General features: G+C 62.6%; 4 protein-coding genes across 11 annotated transcripts; 2 read left to right on the forward strand and 2 right to left on the reverse strand.

Annotated features, from left to right (window-relative positions):
- Positions 1-643: 643 nt before the first annotated feature.
- Positions 644-8764, forward strand: GPAT2 (glycerol-3-phosphate acyltransferase 2, mitochondrial). Of its 6 annotated transcripts, none has more exons than XM_056508467.1 (22): positions 644-687; positions 1925-2004; positions 2617-2733; positions 2803-2876; positions 3715-3825; positions 3987-4115; positions 4768-4867; positions 4939-5072; positions 5140-5224; positions 5308-5514; positions 5729-5827; positions 6036-6121; positions 6207-6301; positions 6401-6471; positions 6700-6958; positions 7342-7490; positions 7732-7809; positions 7891-8016; positions 8093-8213; positions 8315-8365; positions 8479-8534; positions 8612-8764. In XM_056508467.1, the coding sequence occupies exons 2-22, from the start codon at positions 1990-1992 to the stop codon at positions 8726-8728; spliced, it is 2280 nt and encodes a 759-aa protein (XP_056364442.1). In that variant the 5' UTR covers positions 644-687; positions 1925-1989; the 3' UTR covers positions 8729-8764. The 6 variants fall into 6 exon arrangements, with proteins under 6 accessions (XP_056364442.1, XP_056364440.1, XP_056364439.1 ...); XM_056508465.1 differs by having other exon boundaries at positions 684-720; XM_056508464.1 differs by lacking the exon at positions 644-687 and adding an exon at positions 750-845.
- Positions 8758-11519, reverse strand: LOC130261872 (fumarylacetoacetate hydrolase domain-containing protein 2-like). 3 transcript variants are annotated; one of them, XM_056508511.1, is made up of 8 exons: positions 11421-11515; positions 10381-10562; positions 9786-10002; positions 9654-9713; positions 9424-9586; positions 9124-9232; positions 8967-9054; positions 8758-8887 (listed from the first exon to the last, which is right to left on the reverse strand). In XM_056508511.1, exons 2-8 carry the CDS (start codon positions 10557-10559, stop codon positions 8825-8827), a joined length of 879 nt encoding a protein of 292 aa, XP_056364486.1. In that variant the 5' UTR covers positions 10560-10562; positions 11421-11515; the 3' UTR covers positions 8758-8824. The 3 variants fall into 3 exon arrangements, 2 of the variants coding, with proteins under 2 accessions (XP_056364486.1, XP_056364487.1); XM_056508512.1 differs by having other exon boundaries at positions 11425-11512; XR_008842036.1 differs by having other exon boundaries at positions 8877-8887; positions 9124-9288; positions 11421-11519.
- Positions 11520-11651: 132 nt separating this feature from the next.
- On the reverse strand, positions 11652-15053 carry KCNIP3 (potassium voltage-gated channel interacting protein 3). The gene is made up of 8 exons (XM_056508527.1): positions 14942-15053; positions 13912-14036; positions 13756-13825; positions 13584-13654; positions 13205-13312; positions 13022-13126; positions 12878-12940; positions 11652-12542 (listed from the first exon to the last, which is right to left on the reverse strand). The coding sequence occupies exons 1-8, from the start codon at positions 15042-15044 to the stop codon at positions 12495-12497; spliced, it is 693 nt and encodes a 230-aa protein (XP_056364502.1). The 5' UTR covers positions 15045-15053; the 3' UTR covers positions 11652-12494.
- Positions 15054-16056: 1003 nt separating this feature from the next.
- LOC130261879 (cytochrome c oxidase subunit 5B, mitochondrial) lies at positions 16057-17530 on the forward strand. Its single transcript, XM_056508523.1, has 4 exons — positions 16057-16221; positions 16335-16408; positions 16998-17097; positions 17327-17530. The coding sequence occupies exons 1-4, from the start codon at positions 16128-16130 to the stop codon at positions 17437-17439; spliced, it is 381 nt and encodes a 126-aa protein (XP_056364498.1). The 5' UTR covers positions 16057-16127; the 3' UTR covers positions 17440-17530.
- Positions 17531-18723: the final 1193 nt, after the last annotated feature.

The following is an 18723-nucleotide window of genomic DNA, read 5'->3' on the forward strand; positions in this document are numbered from 1 at the left end:
CAGTATTACAAAGAGCAATCCCAAACCCTGCCAGAGTCAGAATCCAAGCTGACACCCGTCAGTCAGTCAGGGTGTTGGCACAGTCCCATTCAATGGTGGCTGCATCCTCCTGCAGGGGCAGATGTGGTTCAGCTGGAGCAGTGCTCCTGGAGAAGGTGCAGTTTCCTCTGAAGCTCCAGGGATGATGTGGAAGGGTCTGGTTTTCCTCTGGAATCCAGTGGAAAAGGCTGCTCTGGTGTTCCAAATCTCAGTTTTTATCTGGGTAGGAAATGTTTGGCTCCTCTCCCTGGCTGGAGCATCTCCCAATGGGATGATGTAATTTTATCAGTCATGCACTGGGACTCAATGACCCAGCAGCAGAAGATATCTTCCTGAAGGGTGGATGGGTTGTGGAAAAGTTAAGATGATTGCCCCATCTTGTCTTAAAGATGGGCCATGAGCAGATAATGTGTGCCAGGAGATCAGGGTCACTGCCCCACCCGGCTGCAGCAGATGGGGACAGAATTCACATTTCTGGCCGCATCAACCCAACACCTAGCTTGGTTTTTTTGGGGTTTTGTTTCTGTTTGGTTTTTGTGGGTTTTTTTCTCTCTTTGCTTCTTTTCCCACTTTTGCCTGCCACTCCCACCGCCTCCCTATCGCTCCCGGGGGTGGGCGCGGAGGTGCGAGGCCCCCGCCCCTCCGCAGGTGAACCGAGGCCTTGTGGCGGCAGCGCCCCGGGTTCGGGGGCGCGGGGGGACGGAGCGGGGACCGATGGGGATGGGAGCGGGGCTGGGGGGACGGGGACAGGGCGGGGATGGCGCCGGTGTCCGAAGCGCTGTGGGGACCAGGCCCCGGGTGCTGAGGTGGGGCCGGGGCTGTGCCGGGCAGGGCCCGGTTCCGGCCGGACTGCCCGGGGGCGGAGCGGGGCCGGGCCGGAGCGCGGGGGCTGCGGTGAGCGGGGCCGGGGCCGGGGGCTGCGACTGCCGAAACACCGCAGGGGCGGCGGGGCTGCGACCCCCGGGCCGGGGACGTGCGGCCGGGCTGGGTAACACAGCGGGGCCGTGGGGGCGGCGGGGCCTGTGTGGGCCCCGTGTGGGCCCCGCGCCTCGGGCCGGGCCTGGCGGGCCCGTGTGGGGCGTGTTACTGCCCTCAAACCCTGCAGGGGATGTGGGGTGTGAGGGGTCAGCGTGGGGTGTGTTACCCCCCCAAATTCCCTGCAGGGGATGTGGGGTGTGAGGGGTCAGCGTGGGGCGTGTTACCCCCCCAAATTCCCTGTGGGAGATGTGGGGTGTGAGGGGTCAGCGTGGGATGTGTTACCCGCCCCCCCAAATTCCCTGTGGGAGATGTGGGGTGTGAGGGGTCAGTGTGGGATGTGTTACCCCCCCAAATTCCCTGCAGGGGATGTGGGGTGTGAGGGGTCAGCGTGGGGCGTGTTACTGCCCTCAAACCCTGCAGGGGATGTGGGGTGTGAGGGGTCAGCGTGGGGTGTGTTACCCCCCAAATTCCCTGTGGGAGATGTGGGGTGTGAGGGGTCAGTGTGGGATGTGTAACTCCCCAAATTCCCTGCAGGGGATGTGGGGTGTGAGGGGTCAGCGTGGGATGTGTAACTCCCCAAATTCCCTGCAGGGGATGTGGGGTGTGAGGGGTCAGCGTGGGATGTGTAACTCCCCAAATTCCCTGTGGGAGATGTGGGGTGTGAGGGGTCAGCGTGGGGTGTGTTACCCGCCCCCCCAAATTCCCTGTGGGAGATGCGGGGTGTGAGGGGTCAGCGTGCTGCCCCCCCAGGTTTCCTGTGGGGGATGTGGGGTGTTAGCCCCCCCAGTTCCTTCTCTTCCCAAGGTCACTCCAGGCTCTGTGGGGCTCATGTAGGGTCTCTATCATCCCCTGTTCTGTGTGTCCCAAACCTTCCAAAATCACACTTTCCACCTGTTTGTGTCTCCAGGATTTTTCCCAGGACCCTCGAGCACCAGTGCCTCTTCTCCCCAGTTTGGGGGTATCCTCCCAGCCATGACACCCCCCAAGGTATGTGACACCACAGGGGCCCTTTGTGCCACCAGCCTGCTCCTCCTGAATCCCCCCAAATCATAATGGGGTCTCCTCATTTTCCCACTTGTTTTTCTCTCTCTCAGCTACATTTTAAACAAAATTTGGGTTTTTCCCCCCCGCCTTTTTTTTTTAGGAAATAAAATTGGTTAACCCTACCCCTCAGAAAGGGAGGGGGGGATCCCAATTTGGGGGCAAAGGAATTGGAATCCCAGTGTTCCAGGGTACCCCCTGACTCTGGAGGTTGGGAGGGAAAGGGCTGGGGTCTCCCCAGATCCCACTGAGCCCCCTCAGGCCCATATTTCCCAGCTGATCTCAGTGGATCTGGGTTAATCCCACTGAATCTGTGTCTGTGAGGAAGAGAAAAGCCAGTGCCCGATCCTGCCAGGGTGCTGATCCCCAAAACCAGGCTGGTTCCCCTGCATCCAGGCTGATCCATGTCCACACAGTCACCAAAATGTGCCACCACCTTTCCCAGCTAAAATTCCTTTATTCCTTGCCAAAACCTCCCACTTGGCGAGTGCATTTTGGGGTCTATCCACCCACACTTGGCACTCCAGATGCCCTTCCCCATTTTTCTTTCCCCCTCAGATTCAAACCTGGATCAGCCATTCGGGCCCAAAGCTGGAAGTTTTCATCCCATTCCTGGGCAAGTACCACCGCCCGGTGTCGAGGCACTGCTGCCAGACCTGCACCCCCGGGAGCTGGGTAGGAGAGCTGGGGATCCCGGGACGCTGGGGATGCACTGGCAGGGGCTGACCCCGTTGTTCCTGCCAGGATGGATTCTACCCCGAGGATCTCGCCGCCCTCGGGTTCCGCGACGTGAGCCGTGTGACAGAGGCGGACACGCGGTGAGGATGGATGAGCTCTGTGCAGAAAGCACCTGCAAAAACACCTCCCCACCACGTTTCACCAGATTCTGGGAATCCCTCTCAGTCCTCCCTGTTACTCGTTATGGCAAACCGAGCTCATGAATCAGTTTTGGGAGGATGGAAGTGGCATCTCCGAGGGCTTGGGCCGTGCTCTAGTCATGGAACTGGGATTTGGGGTCATGCCTTTATTTGTTGGAGCAAAAATTGGGATCTGGGGGAGGTGGAGGGTTTTTCTCTCTAGCTCACAGGGAAAAGGGAGAACAGCCACTTCCCCCTAGAAGGAAAAGTAGCAGGAAAGGCAAAATTGTGGTTATCCTCCCTTTTCCTTTTTCAGGAGCTGCCACAGAGCCATTTCCAGATGTTTTTATTTTTGAGGTGCCAGATCACTTTAGCTCCACTTCCCTCTAGGGAGAAATCCATTTTTTGCTTTTTTTCTTCCCAATTCAGATGATTATCCTCCATTCAGTTCCAAGTCTTCCTAGCTTCAGCTTTGAAATGCTTGGAAGAATCTGTTGGGATCATGGGGAATGCAGTTCCCCTGTCCCACTCCAGGCCTTTCTGCACACTCCAGGATATCCCAAAGCTCCCTCCCACCTTGCCCTCAGTGCAGATTTGGGAATGGATTGGGAAATTTCCATGGTTTGGGAATCCCAGGTTTGAATCTCAGGTTTCCTTCCTGCTGGGCAGCCTGAAGCATCAATCCACCGGTGCCTCAACATTTCCGGCTGTGAAATGGGGAGAAATGTCCTGAATTTGGCAAAGAGGCAGTCTGGGGGGCTCTGATCCTGCCAGGATGTCATTGTATGTCCCCTTCCAGGTTCCGAGGCTGGCTGGTCCGGAGGGTCTGCGGGTTCCTTGCAGCCTGGGAATGGAAAATTCCAGCAGAGACCCCTGGGGAGCTGCTGGTGCGGATCTGCAGCAGCAAGAGGTGGGTGGGAGCAGCTGGGGCCATCCCAGGACCACCCTCACCAATCACGGGGATCCTGTTTGGTCCCTGGAGCCCAGGTCGGTGTGATCCTGGAATCCCCTGAGGCTCTCTGGACCCCAGCACGTGGGTTCTGGGGTGCTCCCTGCTGCTCCTGTCCCCAGGGTGCAGGGTGCTGCCTCCAGCCCAGACCCTGGGTCCGAAGGGGATGAGGGATCCCGGCAGCGCTGGAAGGAGAAGATCTGCCAGATCCTGGGGGAGATCCAGGCCCCGCTCTCTCCTCTGCTGCTGAGGTCATGGATCTTTTGGAGAAACATTCTGGGATTCTCTGGGGGATAGATACAGATCCTTTTGGAGATATTCTGGGATTTTGGGAGGACACACATGGATCCCTTGGGTGGTTCTCTGGGATCCTTTTGGGGGATGTGCTGGCATACTTTGGGGGATATTTCAGGATCCTTTGGCTGGCTGCCCTCGGGGTCCTCTGTAGGTCCTGGGGCCATTCTCCCAGTTCTTTCTGAGGAGCTGGAGTGAGAAAATCCAAACCCCACAGGAAGGAGGGAAGCAGAGAAAACTTTCCCTTTCCTTTTCCATTTCCCATCTCATCAGTGACAACTGGGAATCCAGGGCTTCAGTGCTTGTCTAATCCAGTTGGAATGAAGAGTACTTTTGAGCTGTTAAAGGGAAAGTATTCTCCTGGGAATAAGAAATTCCTCATGGAATAAGAGCATCTGGGGATCCCAAGGCAGGACAGGAAGATGGAGGGAATGCAGGATTCCCAACAACAGCTCTGGTTGCTAATGGCAAGGAGGAGGTCTCATCATACAGCCTTTCACATGTGATAATTTTGAGCAGGGCTGGGTTGGGGAAACTGAGGCAGGGAGGATTTGGGGGTTTGGGGGAGCCCCATGCATGGCAGAGTTCCTCATTCCAGTTTTCCCACAGGCTGTGCCGCTGGCTGCTCCCCAAGTTGCTGACCCGCCTGTTCCTGAGCGTGCAGCTGCACCGCGGGCAGCTGGAGATGGTGCTGCGAGCTGCCAGGACGGTAGGGAGCCCGGCCGGGCGCTGCCAGCCCCTGGAGCGCTGGCACTTCACCCCAGGATCCCTTGCTTGCAGCCCGAGGTGCCGCTGGTGTTCCTGTGCAGCCACCAGTCCCAGATGGATGGGCTGCTCCTGTCCTTCATCCTCCTGTCCCAGGGGATCGGACTGCCCAGGGTGGCAGTGGATGCCTGGACCAGCCCTCGCCTCAGGTAAGGCAGCGTCTGGGATGTTCCCAGAGCGTCCAGGGGGATGCCCACCGTGTCCTTCCCTCGCCAGATCCCTGCTCCAACGCCTGGGAGGGATTTTCCTGCCTTCAGGGAGTGAGCTGGATGAGGGGCTGCCGGGGGCTGTGCTGGATGCGGTAGGTGCCGTTTGGCCTGAGAAATCCCTGCGGAGTGCTGAGGGAGGCGCCGGCAGCCCTCAGCATGGCCAGTGTGTCCGCAGTACGTGCAGGAGGTGCTGCGGAGCCGGCAGCCCCTCGTGCTGTTCCTGGAGGAGCCCTCGGCCGCCCTGCGGCTGGCAGCGCCGGCGCGGTCGTGGCTGCTGCGCCTGCTGCGGGCGCTGCGCGACAACGCCGTGCCCGACGTGCTCCTCGTGCCCGTGGGAATCGCCTACGACGTGGCTCCTGGCAGAGTGGAGCAGGATGGAGCGGTGAGAGGAACTCAGGGGGCTCACCGGTGCTCCCCCAAATCGCTGGGACCGTCCCTGGCAGTCAGTGCTCCCCAAAATCTCTAGGAAGCGCTGTTCCCCTAAATATCTGGGGAGTTCCCTAGGGAGAGAGACATCTCCCCAGATCTCTGGGAGCATCCCTGGGGGTGGCATCCCCCAAAGCTGCCATGAATCCCTCAATGCTCTCTCTTGGCAGCCCCTTGGGATCGGCACGTGTCTCCAGGCAGTGTTCCAGGCCCTGCGCCGCCACCGTGGATGTGCCCAGGTGGATTTCTCTCAGCCCTTCTCCTTACAGGTACGACCGCTGGGGATGCCCCTGGATCCATCCCAGCACTGGGAGACTGTTCCTGGGATGCTGGTGGGGTTTGAGGTGTCTGGGGGTATCAAGTGAATCCATCCTGGGGAAATCTGCGCTCCTCCCAGCCCTGGGGATCCAGGGATCAAGTGAGCTCGTGGTGCTGAGGGGTGTGAGCACCCACAGGCTCCTTCATCCTCATTCCCAGGAATTTGTGAACAACAATCTCGTCAGGCCAATCCTCACAGGGAATCGTCCAGAGCAGCTGCTGCTTCCCACCATCCTGGGCAGGCGGTGAGGAGCTGAGCCCTGGGCAGTGTTTCCTCTTGGCTCTCTGCTCCCTGCTTCTCTCCTCACCCCTCTCATCCTGACTTCCTAGCCCGCTGGATGTTGGGAATGTGGGGACTTTGAGTCCCAGTTTGGGGACTGAAGAGGAGATTTTGGTGACAGCACTGGGGCTGCACGCACTGAGTGGTGAGGGAGGTCCCTGCATCCCTTGGGATGGCATTCCCTGCTTGGGAAAGGGGTGGAGGTTAATCCCCCCAGATAACAAGTCCCTCTCTCCCACTGCAGATTCCAGAGCTTGCTCTGCCATCATGGCTGTGGGAATCACTGCAGCGCTGCTGCTCCACAGGCATTACAAGGTGGGATAAGTTTTCCATCTTTCCCTTCCCTCAGAATAGCATTCCCAGCAGGACTTCCCCTCCCCATAAGGCCCGGTGGGAATCACTCTTCTTTCTCTGGGAGCAGCATTCCAATAGCAATCACCCTCCTTTAACAGGAAGTAGTAGTCCTAATGGGAATCACTCAGAGCAGCATTCCCAGTGGGAATCCCCCTCTCTCCCTCACAGCAGAATCCTCTGCTCCCCCAGGTTGTGCTGCTGCCCCAGCTGATGTGGGATTTCTCGGAGCTGCTGGAGCAGCTCCTGCTGCGGGGCTGTGCCGTGGGGTTCTCGGGGCAGCTGCGGGCGCTGGTGTGGCACAGCCTGCAGCAGCTGCAGCTCCCCCTGGCCACCCACCTGTGGGGGTCCCCCAGGGCTGCCCTGTGGCCCCTCGACGCCTCGGCCCGGGCACGGCTGGGGCGGCTGGTGGGCGGCGTCCGGCACCACCTGGCTGGGGAGGCCGTGGGCGGTGAGCGGGGACATCGGGGTGGGGATGGGGTGACACTGCTGTTAGCAGGGAGCACTGGGGGAACTGGGGACTCCAGGAATGGGTGATGGCTGCAGGAGAACACCAGGGGTACTGTTGATATTGGGGGGATCGATGACATTGCGATTTGGGACACCAGGGATCAGTGGTGCCAGGGAGATTGGTGATACTGGGAGATTCAGTGTCACCATGGTAATGGCACTGGGGAGGCTGGGGAAGCAGGGAATTATTGACACTGGGGAATGGGGATTGGGGGGATTGGGGATGGCAGAGGTCAGGGACACTGGGGGAGGTGGGGACACTGGGGATTGGGGATGCTGGGGTATTTGGTGACTCTAGGGTTGGTGACACCCCTTTCCCATCAGCGTGTGCCATCCATGCCCTGCTGCTGGAGGTGCTGCCAATCCTGGGGCAACCCTCCAGCGTCACCAGGATTGTGCTGAACCGGGACGAGCTGCTCCGCAAGATCCTGGAGCTGCTGCAGCTGCTGCCTCCGACCCTGCTGGGGCTCCAGGTGGGGACACGGGGGTGGCCTGTCATCCCCAACACTGCTGGGGCTCCAGGTGGGGACACGGGGGTGGCCTGTCATCCCCAGCCCTGCTGGGGCTCCAGGTGGGGACACGGGGGTGGCCTGTCATCCCCAACACTGCTGGGGCTCCAGGTGGGGACACAGGGGTGGCCTGTCATCCCCAGCCCTGCTGGCGCTCCAGGTGGGGACACAGGGGTCGCCGGTCACCCCTTTGCTGTGTCCCCAGCCCTGCCAGCCTCTTGACTGCCACAGCCTGGACATCCTGGACAAGCTCATCCTTGGGGGACTGCTGGAGGAGGAGGAGGTGGGTAGCACCTCAAGACCTCTCCTGGGGCACAGGGACAGGGTGGCTTCGAGGTGAGGTGACACCCTGCTGTCCCCACAGCCGGAGAGTGAGCGCTGGGGTTGTGATGTGGCCCCCCGGCGCTTCCTGTGGGGACGTTCCTTGGGATCCTTCTCTGATGACAGCGACGATGACAGCGAGCATGAGGTCCCCAGGCAGTTCTATAAGGTACTGAGGGTCCCCCACTGCCCCTGGGCTGAAGGGAGGGCGGTCTCCCCCAGCTCTGGCCATGTATCCCCCACAGCTCAGTGAGCCCCAGCGCTTCCCTGGCTTCCTCCTCTTCCTCTGCCGCCTCCTGAGCCCCATCCTGCAGACCTACGGCCGGGCTGTGGAGTTCCTGGAGCAGCGCCCCTGGCCCCAGCCCGGTAGGAGCCCCCAAAGTGGGGAACCCCTTGTGGCTCCCTGGGGCCACTGAGGCAGGGCTGCAGCCCCCAGAAGGTGGGTCTGACACCCCTCCCCATTGCAGAGGCAGACTATGTGGAGGCACTGCTGGAATTTCTGGCCAAGGATGAGGATGGTGAGTCAAGGTTGGGGGGAGTCTTGTTTCTAGGGGCCAGTGACCCCCAAGCCAAGCTAAGAGTTCTTAAGAGATGGCATCTGGGGGCTCCCTTGGGATCTCTCTCCACACAGGATATCCCGACAGGAGCCTGGCCCTGAGCTCCCTGCAGAGTTTCAAGGACATGGGGGTAAGCACAGCTCCCCCAGCCCCCCACATTTTACTGCCCCCTCTCTCCCCTCCTGACCTCCCTGTGCCCCCCTCCAGGTGCTGGAGGAGCTGCAGACCCCCACTGGACCCCTCCTGCTGCTCTCCCAGCCTTTCCAGTCTGCTTCCAACCGGGAGAAGCTGGGAGCCTTTATCCGCCAGTTCACCCAACTGTAACCCCCCCAGACCCATAAACAGGGCACAGCAATGCAACAGCTCGTGGATTTATTGACCCTGTGAGGGGGAGGTGGGATCTGGGGCATCTCTCCACTGTCAGACCACCCGGTTGCAGATGGTGCCCAGCTCTTCAATTTCACACTGCACCTCATCACCGCGCTGTAAGGGAGGGACATGGTGGCATCTGTCCCCAGTGGGGTCCACCGTGTTCCCCACCTGAGCCCCCATTTCCCCTCACCTTAAGGAAAACGGGCGGTTTCCGAAAGACCCCCACTCCCGCTGGGGTCCCTGTCAGCAGGACGTCTCCAGGGACCAGTGTCACAAACCTGAGGCACATGAGGTGTCAGCCGTGTGGCCCCCTGGGCTTTGGGGGTCCCCAGCTCTCCCATTCCTACCGGGACACCCAAGCGACAAGGGCGGGCACCCTAAAGATGAGGTGGCTGGTGTTGCTGTCCTGCATCCGCTGCCCATTGACACTGCAGCGGATCCACAGGTTGTGGACGTCTGTGGGAGGTGACATGGGGGGACACGGCCACCGTGGTAGTGCCACCGTGACCCCACTGTGGGGAGAAACATGGGGAATGGGGAACATGGGGCTGTGGTGGCGCCAGTGGCAGCCAAGAAAGTCTCGCCATCCCCTCCCTGTCTTGATCTCATCCCATCTGTGTCCCGTCTCCATCCCCTTACTGTCCCACCTGCCACTGCCTCCCTGGTGACAATGGCCGGCCCCAGGGGACAGAAGGTGTCGAAGGTCTTGCCCAGCAGCCACTGCCGCCCGTTGCGCCGCATCTGCCAGTCCCGGGCGCTCACGTCGTTGGCCACCGTGAAGCCCAGCACGTGCTCCAGCGCCGCCGCCTCCTGGGACGGGACCCGCTTACAGGGGACGCTCACACACCCCCCGAAGCGCAACAGGGGCCGGGGGTACCTCAATGTGTCGCCCCCTCTTCCCGATGACGGCAGCCAGCTCCACCTCCCAGTCCAGCTCCTGTGGGGACAGAAGGGGGGCTGGGAGGGCCATTCCTCGGGGCACTGTGGGGGTGGGTACCAGGGTACCCACGCTGGTGTCCTGAGGGTGCACAATGTCATCAAAGGGCCCAGTGATGGCGCTGGGGAACTTGCTGAAGATGATGGGCTCCTTGGGGACCTTCACAGCTTGCTCCTGGCAATGGTCGTGGTAGTTGAGCCCCACACAGATCACCTTCTCGGGGTCCCCCACAGGTGCCAGCAGCCGTGCAGTCGCCCGGGGCACCCGGTGCTGCCCTGACTCCAGTGCTCTGTGGGGACAGATCCACCCTCGGGATCACTCGCATTTTGGGGCACCCATTTCTCAGGGGACACACTCTTGGGGCGTCATTCAGAAGGGTCAGCTGTGTTTTAGGGACTTTCCTTCTGGGGATGTCCACAGTTGAGGGGACCCACTTGTTGGGCTCGGCCACTCTTGGAGGTCACGCATCATTGGGGGGGGGTCACCCATGATTCGGAGTGCCCACCTTTTTGGGGGGCCAGCTGTTGGGGTAACTCACTTTGGGGTCATCTAAAGCAACATGTAGAGTTGGATGCCACTCTTGTGGGGATCCATGAGGACACCCCCCCTTTTGAGGTCCCCTCTTTTGGAGCACCCAGCTTTGGGACCCGCCCTTGGCCTCACCCACCTCCGGGCGAGCGCCAGCCCTCGGGGGCCGATCTCCAGGAACTCCCGCATCGATCGGGGCAGCTCCGGCTCCGCCGCGCTCAGATCCACCAGGTCACCCCCGGGCGCCTCCTCCAGCCCGAGCCGGGGCCCCCCGCCCGCGGCCCCTCGGAACCGCACCAGCCGCAGCGCCCCGCGCATCCCCTGCGGCACCGCGGCTCGGGATCCGCCGCACGGGGCCCGGGGATCCCTGCCCTCGACCCCACCGGGCCCCGACCCCGCGGTACCCACCCAACCGCACAGGGCTGCGATCCCCAGAACCCCCCAGTGCCCCCCGTGACCCCGCACCGCTCCGATCCCCGAGGACATCACCCCCACTCCGATTCCGCTCAGCCCAATCCTAGCGATTCCCCCGATCCCGCACAAACCCAGACCCGAGGGGTTCCCCCCCATTTCTCGCCCACTCAGTCCGAGCCCAAGGAATGCCCCGGTTCCGTGGGATTCTCCACCGACCTCACCAACCCCGAGTTCCGCACAGTCCCGATCCCGCACAACTCCGACCCCAGGGATTCCCACACAGCCCCGATCCCGGGAATGCCCGCTATCCAAGGGATATCCCCCCAGTCCCACAGAGCCCCGATCCAGGGGGTTTTCCCCGTTCCCAGGGTCCCCCCAGTCCCACAGAGCCCCGATCCAGGGGGTTCTCCCCGTTCCCAGTGTCCCCCCAGTCCCACAGAGCCCCGATCCAGGGGCTCTCCCCGTCCCCAGGGTCTCCCCCAGTCCCACAGAGCCCCGATCCAGGGGGTTCTCCCCGTTCCCAGGGTCCCCCCAGTCCCACAGAGCCCCGATCCAGGGGGTTTTCCCCGTTCCCAGTGTCCCCCCAGTCCCACAGAGCCCCTATACAGGGGGTTCTTCCCGATCCCAGGGTCCCCCCAGTCCCACAGAGCCCCGATCCAGGGGGTTCTCCCCGATCCCAGGGTCCCCCCAGTCCCACAGAGCCCCGATCCAGGGGGTTCTCCCCGTTCCCAGGGTCCCCCCATCCCGGGGTCCCGGGGGTCTCACACACGGCTGTTCCCGCTTCGCTAGGGGGCGCTGCGGGCCCCGGCACCACCCACGTCACGTGTCACGTCACGTGCTGCCCCGCCCGCCTGGCGGCAGCAGCTGCAATATCCCGCCCCTTCAGGATGACCAATGGGAGCGAGGAGTGGGCGGGGCCAAGCGGAAAACGAGAGCGAATGAGCGGCCAGGGCTGAGGGGCGGGGCCGGAACCGGGACCGGGAATGGGAACGGGACCGGGAGTGGGAACGGGAATAGGAACGGGAACAGGAGTGGGAATAGGAACGGGAACTGGAACGGAACCGGGAGTGGGAACGGGAACTGGAACGGGACCAGGAGTGGGAATGAGAGAGGGAACGGGACCGAGAATGGGAACGGGAATAGGAACGGGAACGGGACCGGGAGAGGCACGGGAGTTGTACTGCTAGCCCGACAAGGACAGGGACTGGAAGACGGACGGAGAATAAGACTGGGAGCGGGACAGGGGCTGGGAATGGGAGAAGGGACTGGGACACGGACAGGGACAGAGAGCCGGACGGGGACCGGGACACTGCGCATCTCTCACATCCCTCAGGACTCCATTTCACCCCTAATTCGTCAATATTTGGTTTATTTATAAAATCCCCCTCTCTCCACGCTGCTGGGGGAGGAGGTGTCTGTGGCTTCATGGGGAGGGCACCCCTGAGTGTTGGGGGGAGGAGGGGCTGTGCTTTTAGTTGGTGTTTGGGGGTTCCATTTCATGGCTGCAATACGAATACTCCCTCCAGAGGGCCCCCGCATCCTGAGGTGTCCCATCTCTGGGGGTCCTCAGGTCCCAGGCAGTCCCCGTGTCCCACCCTGGGGTTGGGCTTGTGCTGTGTCAGGTCCCTGCACTGCCAAGGGCGGGGGGTCCGTGTCAAGGGGAGGCACAGCCCCCCAAAGTGGGTCTGTCTGGCAGGTGGCAGAGCCATCCCCCGGGGGCTCTGGTGGCAACCGTCCTTGTCCTATCCCACCTCTGGGAGCCACATGCTGGATTTCTTCTGCCTTTGAACTTCTTGTTTGTCTGAAAGAGCAGAAAAACTCCGGGGGGCTGGGCAGGATCTAGAGCACGTTATGGAAGATCTGCATGGAGCTCATGATGTCCTTGTCCTGGGGGGGAGAGATCAGAGACCCCGTGTCCCCCTCCTGACCCCCCCCAGCTCTCCTTCTCTTGTCATCCTTTTGTCATCTCCCTCCTGTTCCCCTCATCCTGTCCCCTCATCTGGTCCCTCTCGTCCCCACCCCCTGTCGCCCGCATCCCACACTTCCCATCACAATTCTCCTGTCCCCCCCGCATCCCTGTCCCAGCCCCAACTCCTGTGCCTCTCCTGTCCCACTCCCATCCACCCCGGGGTGAGCCCTTCGTCCCCCTCTCTCCTGATGTCCCCAGCACGTCATTTTGGGGCAGAACAAGCAGGAGGATGGTGCCCCCCAAAGCCCCTCACCTCCTGGCACGTGGCCAGGAACTCCTCGAAAGTCACCACGCCGTCCCTGTTCCTGTCCATCTTCTGCAAGGGAGGGGCCAGGGCTCAGCGGGGCCGCCCCCGGCCGCAGAGCGGCCCCGGGAGGGGACAGCGGGACTGTCTCACCTGGAAGAACAGCTCCACGTGCTGGGCCGGCGCGCTGGCCCCCAGGGCGGGCTCGGTGCAGCGGCCCATCATGGCATAGATGGATTTCATGATCTCCAGCATGTCCTGGGGGACACAGGGCACTGGCAGCTCCCCCTCTGGGCGTCCCCACCCCACCAGCCCCCCAGTGTTCCCCACTGTCACCTCCTTGGTGACGTAGCCGTCCTTATTCACGTCGTAGAGGTCAAACGTCCACTTCAGCTTCTGCTGCTCCGTCCCCCGCAGCAGCACCGAGAGTCCCACCGCGAAATCCTGCCGAGGGGTCGCGGCCGTGAGCGGGGAGGGACCCTCACCCCCTGCCCCTCCCTGCCGCGGCCGCATCGATCCCGGGGCGCCCGAGGGATTTCATTCTCTATCGATCCTGTTATTTTTACCCCCCGCTGCCGCAGCGCCCGGCGCTCCCGGCACCCGCGGGGAGAGTTTGGCCACAGCCTGGGAGGGGGAAGAGAAGGAGGAGGAAGAGGAGGGGGAAGATGTGATGAATCACGGCGCTGGCACAGCCATTCCCACCAGGAATTCCCACCTGGAAGCACAGAGCCCCGTTGCGGTCGGCGTCGAAGGCGTCGAACAAGAAGTGGGCGTAGGAGCTGGCGTCTGCGGGGGAAGGGGGACAGTGACTCCCCAAAACTGGGGTCGGGAGTTTCCCGGATGGGCCCCCCCAGACCCCCCTGCCGGCTTTGGGACCCCTCACTCACCGCCTTGAGGGAAGAACCGCGAGTAGATGAGCGTGAAGGTTTCCTCATCCACGAGGCCACTGGGACATTCCTGGAAAGGGGAGCGGCACCGGTGACCCCGAGGAAAGTGGGGACCCACGAATTTGGGGCATCGGGGTGACGGACCCCCAGACTCACGTTCTTGAAGCCACGGTAGAGGGACTGAAGCTCCGTCTTGGTGAACTTGGTCCGAGCCAGCAGCTGCTCCAGCCCCTCGGGCTGGTGCCGGATGGTCGGGAGCTCCACGTCGGCATCGCTGCTGTCTGCCAGGAGAGACCCCCGGGCATAGACCCCTTAGAAACCCCCCTAAACCTGCCCCCAGACCCACCGCCCAGCGCCTCGGCGGAGCCCGGATCTCCCTCGGGCCCCTGAACACCGCGGGTGTTGCATCCCGAGGGTTTCCCACTTTCCCAAGGCGCAGAAGATTCCCGAGCCGGCTCTTGGCCACCGCTGCTCCCGCCTGGCCCAGCGGAAGGTAATTAATAAATGATGGTTCATTAATAATTTCAGCCGAGGAAGCCCCTGTGGAGTCGCTCAGCACACTGGGGTGTCAGCAATTTTGGGATGGGGCTGGGAACCCGAAAAATTCCCAGGCGCTGTCAGAAGGGGGAGAACCCTCAGCGCCGGCTGTGAGGGGGTCTCAGGGACACTGGGGGTCCCTGGAGTCCCGTCTCAGGGGGTCTTGGGGGCAGTGAGGGAGTAGGGGACCCTCATGGCCCCTCTGGGGGGAGGTTCAGGGGCTGATGCAGGGGCTCCCTGTGTCCCACCTCAGGAGGTTTTGGGGGTCACTGTGGAGTCGAGGCCCCCCAGCACCCCACCTCAGGGGGCAGCTCAGAGCCCTCCCGGCCCACCTTGGGAAGGCTGGGGGGACATTGGGGGTCCCCGTTATCCGCTCCTGGGGGTTAGGGCACGGGAGCCCTGGGAGTGGGGGAAATCTCTGGGGCGAGGGTCCCTACCCGCCCTCGGGGGTCACGGCGCTGCCGCCTCCCCCACACTCCCAAACCCTCCCGAGGGGGAGCCCCAAAACCGGCCGGTTCTACTCCACATGGGCCAATTAGAGGCTAACAGGTCATTTAGTGCGGGAGGAGGGAAGGGGACACCCCGGGATGGGGGGGCAAGAATTAATTTAATGAAATAATTAGGATTCATTAAGTAGGGTAGTGGGTACCTTCTACAGAGATGGGCTCCAGGATGCCAAACTGCTTGAGGACGGCGATGAAGAGGAGGATGACCACGGCCACGGCGCAGAGCTCCATGCCCTGGATGCCCATGGCCCCCGGGGGGGGTCGGGGGTCCCCCCCCAAGGCCGGCGGGTGCGGTGCGGGGTGCTGCGGGAGCGCGGGGCGGTGCTGCCGCCGTGTCCGCCCGTCCTGCCCTCATCCTCCTCCTCCTCCTCCTCCTCCCTTGGCACGCGCCCACCCCCGGCCCCCCCGGCTCTGCTCTCCCATATTTTATTTGCAGCTTCCCAAAGAAAGTTGGGGGTCGAGGGGAGGCAGGGGCGCGACCCCCGCTCCCCGCAGCACCCGTGGGTGCTGAGTTCACAGCCGAGGGGCGTCAAATCAGGGCGGGCCTCAAAATTGGGTGAAAAAAACGTTGTTTTACCACCCCCCCCCCCGCCACGGGTGGGATCGATGGGATCGATGGGGATGAGTAAGCAGCGAGGGGAGGGGAAACTGAGGCAGGGAAAGCAGGGGGGCTGTCCCTGCTCCCCAGAGCTGTCCCCACCCCTCTGTGGGTGTCCCATAGTCCTGGGCACATAGGCCCCGTTCCCTGAGGTCTGTCTCTGTCCCCCCGGGGCTGTCCCCGTGCCCCTAGAGGTGCCATCTCCTCCCATGACCATCTGTACCCATCGCCGCAGGGATGGCGCTCCGCAGTGTCCTGGGCTGGCCTTGTCCCCAAGTCCCCAGAGACACCGTCCCTGTCACCCCGGGCTGTTGTGTCCCCAAGGCCCCAGGAGCATCTGTCACCCTCCCGCCGGGGGTGTCCCATCCTCATGGTCCCAGGGACGTCACCCCTGTCCCCACGGGGTGTCCCCGCCATCGCCAGGGTATCCCCGGCTCCCCTCCAGTCTCGAGGTGTCCCATCCCCATCGCCCCCGGGACATTGTCCCTGTTCCCACGGGTCCCATCTCCCATCCAAAATCTCAGCCTCCCCCCTCCCCCCCGCACGGTGACCACCGGGCCCACGGGGGGGACACACGGGGGGGGCACGGGGCGGGGTCTGCGGGTGTGGGCGTGGCCCGATGAATGTGGGCGTGACCGAGGGCGGAGCTCAGGCCGGTGGCGCGAATATCCATCGCGCCGTGACGTCATTCCTCTTCCGCCAGTGCCGGAAGTGCCGCCACTCTCGCCGCCATGGCCTCAAGGTTACTGCGGGTGAGCGCGGCCCTGCGGCTCCTGCCCGCGGCCTCTGCCCGCGCCGTGCCCGTCCGCCAGCTCGGCGTGCCCGGTGAGCGGGGACCGGGGGGGCGGGAAACGGGGGGGGAGCGGGGGAGGAAGGAGCGCGACCGGGGGGAGACCGGGGCGGTGTGTCTGCACGCCCAGTGTGACGGCGCCCCGCAGGGAACCTGGCCAGCGATGAGGAACAGGCGACCGGGTTGGAGCGGAAGGTGATGGAGGCCATGAACAAGGGTCTGGTGAGTGCCGTGGACTGAGCCCGTGGAGGGCTCGGGAGGGGCTGTGGAGGGAGGGGCTGTTTCTGGGGTAAGGTGGTATCTTTGAGGGTATCTCTGGGGATCTGGATGGGGGTATCTCCGGGGTACCCCGCGGTTTCTCGAGGGATGACAGGGGGCTCTGCGGCGGTTTCAGGGTTTGACTTGCCTTGGAGGGGCAGAGTTTGGTGGATGAGTGGGGAGTCGGAGGGTGTTCTTGGGGGGCTGAGGGGATGGCGAGGGGTTCGGGGTTATTTCAGAGTTCTGGTGTCTTTGATGGGGGCAGAATCTGAGGGGTGAGAAGATCTGGGGATCCCAAGGAGTTTGGGGAGTACTCAGGTGGAGTGGGTGTTTCAGGGTTTTGGTGTCCTTGGAGGGTTGCAGGGTCTAGGGTTGGGAGTTCTTGGGAGGGTCTGGGGGTGGGACTGGGGGACTCCAGAGTGCCCTGGTCAGTTTGGCGTTCTCAGAGCCAGGCTGCCCTCCAGGGGTGTGCTGGGTGTGAGGGTTGGAGGGGCAGCTGGGGGTTCAGGGGTGCTCACATTCCGGGGGTGTCCCTGCTCCCCCCGTGCCACAGGATCCCTACAGCATGTTCCGGCCCAAGCGCTACATGGGCACCAAGGAGGACCCAAACCTCGTGCCCTCCATCACCAACAAGCGCATCGTGGGCTGTGTCTGTGAGTGACCCCCATCCCTGCTGTGTGTCTGTCCTGCTCCTCTCTCTGTGTGTCCATCTTTGCCTGCTCAGTGTTTGTGTGTCCATTCCTGTCCCTTGTCTGTTTGTCCATCCCTTCTGTCCTGCTCTGTCCCACACTGTCCATGTCCCCTGTTCCTCTCCCTCGTGTGTGTCCCTCCCTGTCCCCTGTCCCACACTGTTCCTGACCCACGCTGTCCCTGTTCCCCCAGGTGAGGAGGACAACAGCTACGTGGTTTGGTTCTGGCTGCACAAGGGTGAGGCTCAGCGCTGCCCCTCCTGTGGTGCCCACTACAAACTGATCCCCCATGAGCTGCCCCACTGAGGGGGCTGCAGGACCCTCCACCCTCTCCCCGTGTTGCTGGGGCCCTGTTGAACCCCCCTGAGTCACCCCAGATAAAGAGGTTGTGTTGAGAGCCTGATTCTGTCTGTGCTGGGGAGGCAGTGGGGTGGGAGGATCAGGCCACGGGGGTGTCATCATGAGTGGGGAGGGGACATGGGGGTCTGAGGAGAACACCGTGGCCTAGGAGCAGTATTTGGGGTGGGGGGAACCCGTTTCATTGTCCCTCTGCTCTGGGATTGGGGGGGCCCTGGGGAAAGCCTACTGGGTCCTGTTGCTGCTTTGTCCTGTGCACTCCTGGACAGATCACCACCCCACTCACACAGGGTACACAGGGTACCTCCCCAGAGTCCTGCTGGGGACCTGTTTGTCCCCTTGGACATGATCTTGCCTGTCCCATGGGTGACACCCCTGTGGGCAGGAGCCTCGTCCTGCTGCTGGAGGGTCCCAGAGTGCTGGTCCTGCCAGGCACCTGTGGCTCCATCTTCCTCTGAGGGGACTCAGAAGGTCCCACCAAATGCAAGTAGATCCTCAGGGGTTCCCAGGTGATCCTCATGGGACCTCAGGAAGTCCCCAAAGGTTCCCAGGTGATCCCAAGCAGCCACAGGAGATCCTCACAAGGCCACAGAAGTCCCTGAAGGTTCCCAGGAGATGCTGGGAAGTCCCTGTTGGTTCCCATGCGATCCCCAGCCATCCTGCATGGTCCCAGGGTGTCCCTTAGGGGCTGCCACATCCCCAACAGGAGGACTTCCCTTGGGTGGGCCATCCCATACTGCACAGGAGTATGGGTTCTGCCCTCCAGGCCCTGCTCAGGGGTCTTGGGGCCCAGGGAAGACCTGGAGGCTTCCTGTCTCAAGTGTGGCCCCAGTGCTACTGACTAGCTGTGATGTCATTTGATGATGTCATGCTGACTGCTGATGACATCATGCAGTCCTGGCTGGAGGGGGTGGAGCTTTGAGCCTCCCTGGCCAATGGGGGCTGTGCTAATGGTGAGTGACAGCTGGGGGCGGGTGGGGCTTTGGACCTCCCGGAGCAGCGGCGTGCGGGAGGCTGTGACTGACAGCCGGGAAGGGCGGGAATTGCGCTCGACGGTGAGGGCGCCGGGAGGGGCGGGGCTGGGGGCGGGGCTTCAGCGACCAATAGGAGCTGCCAGTGCCCGTGACTGACAGCGGGGGGGCTCTGTCGCTGGGAGGGGGTGCGGGACAGGGCTCATGGGGCGGCGCCCTGAGCCTAATTGACTAATAGGAGCCAGCTGTGGCCGTGACTGAC

Source organism: Oenanthe melanoleuca, chromosome 22 (assembly GCF_029582105.1).
Source record: "Oenanthe melanoleuca isolate GR-GAL-2019-014 chromosome 22, OMel1.0, whole genome shotgun sequence".
In the NCBI taxonomy this organism is placed as follows: Eukaryota; Metazoa; Chordata; class Aves; order Passeriformes; family Muscicapidae; genus Oenanthe; species Oenanthe melanoleuca.

Bases quoted from the DNA above. Each gene is read 5' to 3' on its own strand.
- GPAT2 (XM_056508467.1), top strand. The intron at 2,734-2,802 runs GTAGGAGAGCTG...TGTTCCTGCCAG, and splicing joins CCTGCACCCCCGGGAGCTGG to GATGGATTCTACCCCGAGGA. The intron at 8,535-8,611 runs GTAAGCACAGCT...GCCCCCCTCCAG, and splicing joins AGAGTTTCAAGGACATGGGG to GTGCTGGAGGAGCTGCAGAC.
- LOC130261872 (XM_056508511.1), bottom strand. From the start codon at position 10,559: ATGCGCGGGGCGCTGCGGCTGGTGCGGTTCCGAGGGGCCGCGGGCGGG. The intron at 9,714-9,785 runs GTGGGTACCCTG...CTGTCCCCACAG, and splicing joins TGCACCCTCAGGACACCAGC to GAGCTGGACTGGGAGGTGGA. The intron at 9,055-9,123 runs GTAGGAATGGGA...CATGTGCCTCAG, and splicing joins CTTGTCGCTTGGGTGTCCCG to GTTTGTGACACTGGTCCCTG.
- KCNIP3 (XM_056508527.1), bottom strand. From the start codon at position 15,044: ATGGGCATCCAGGGCATGGAGCTCTGCGCCGTGGCCGTGGTCATCCTC. The intron at 13,313-13,583 runs GTGGGAATTCCT...ACCCCTCGGCAG, and splicing joins ACGGGGCTCTGTGCTTCCAG to GATTTCGCGGTGGGACTCTC. The intron at 12,543-12,877 runs GTGAGGGGCTTT...TCTCCCCCCCAG, and splicing joins TCCTGGCCACGTGCCAGGAG to GACAAGGACATCATGAGCTC.
- LOC130261879 (XM_056508523.1), top strand. From the start codon at position 16,128: ATGGCCTCAAGGTTACTGCGGGTGAGCGCGGCCCTGCGGCTCCTGCCC. The intron at 16,222-16,334 runs GTGAGCGGGGAC...GGCGCCCCGCAG, and splicing joins CCGCCAGCTCGGCGTGCCCG to GGAACCTGGCCAGCGATGAG. The intron at 17,098-17,326 runs GTGAGTGACCCC...CTGTTCCCCCAG, and splicing joins GCGCATCGTGGGCTGTGTCT to GTGAGGAGGACAACAGCTAC.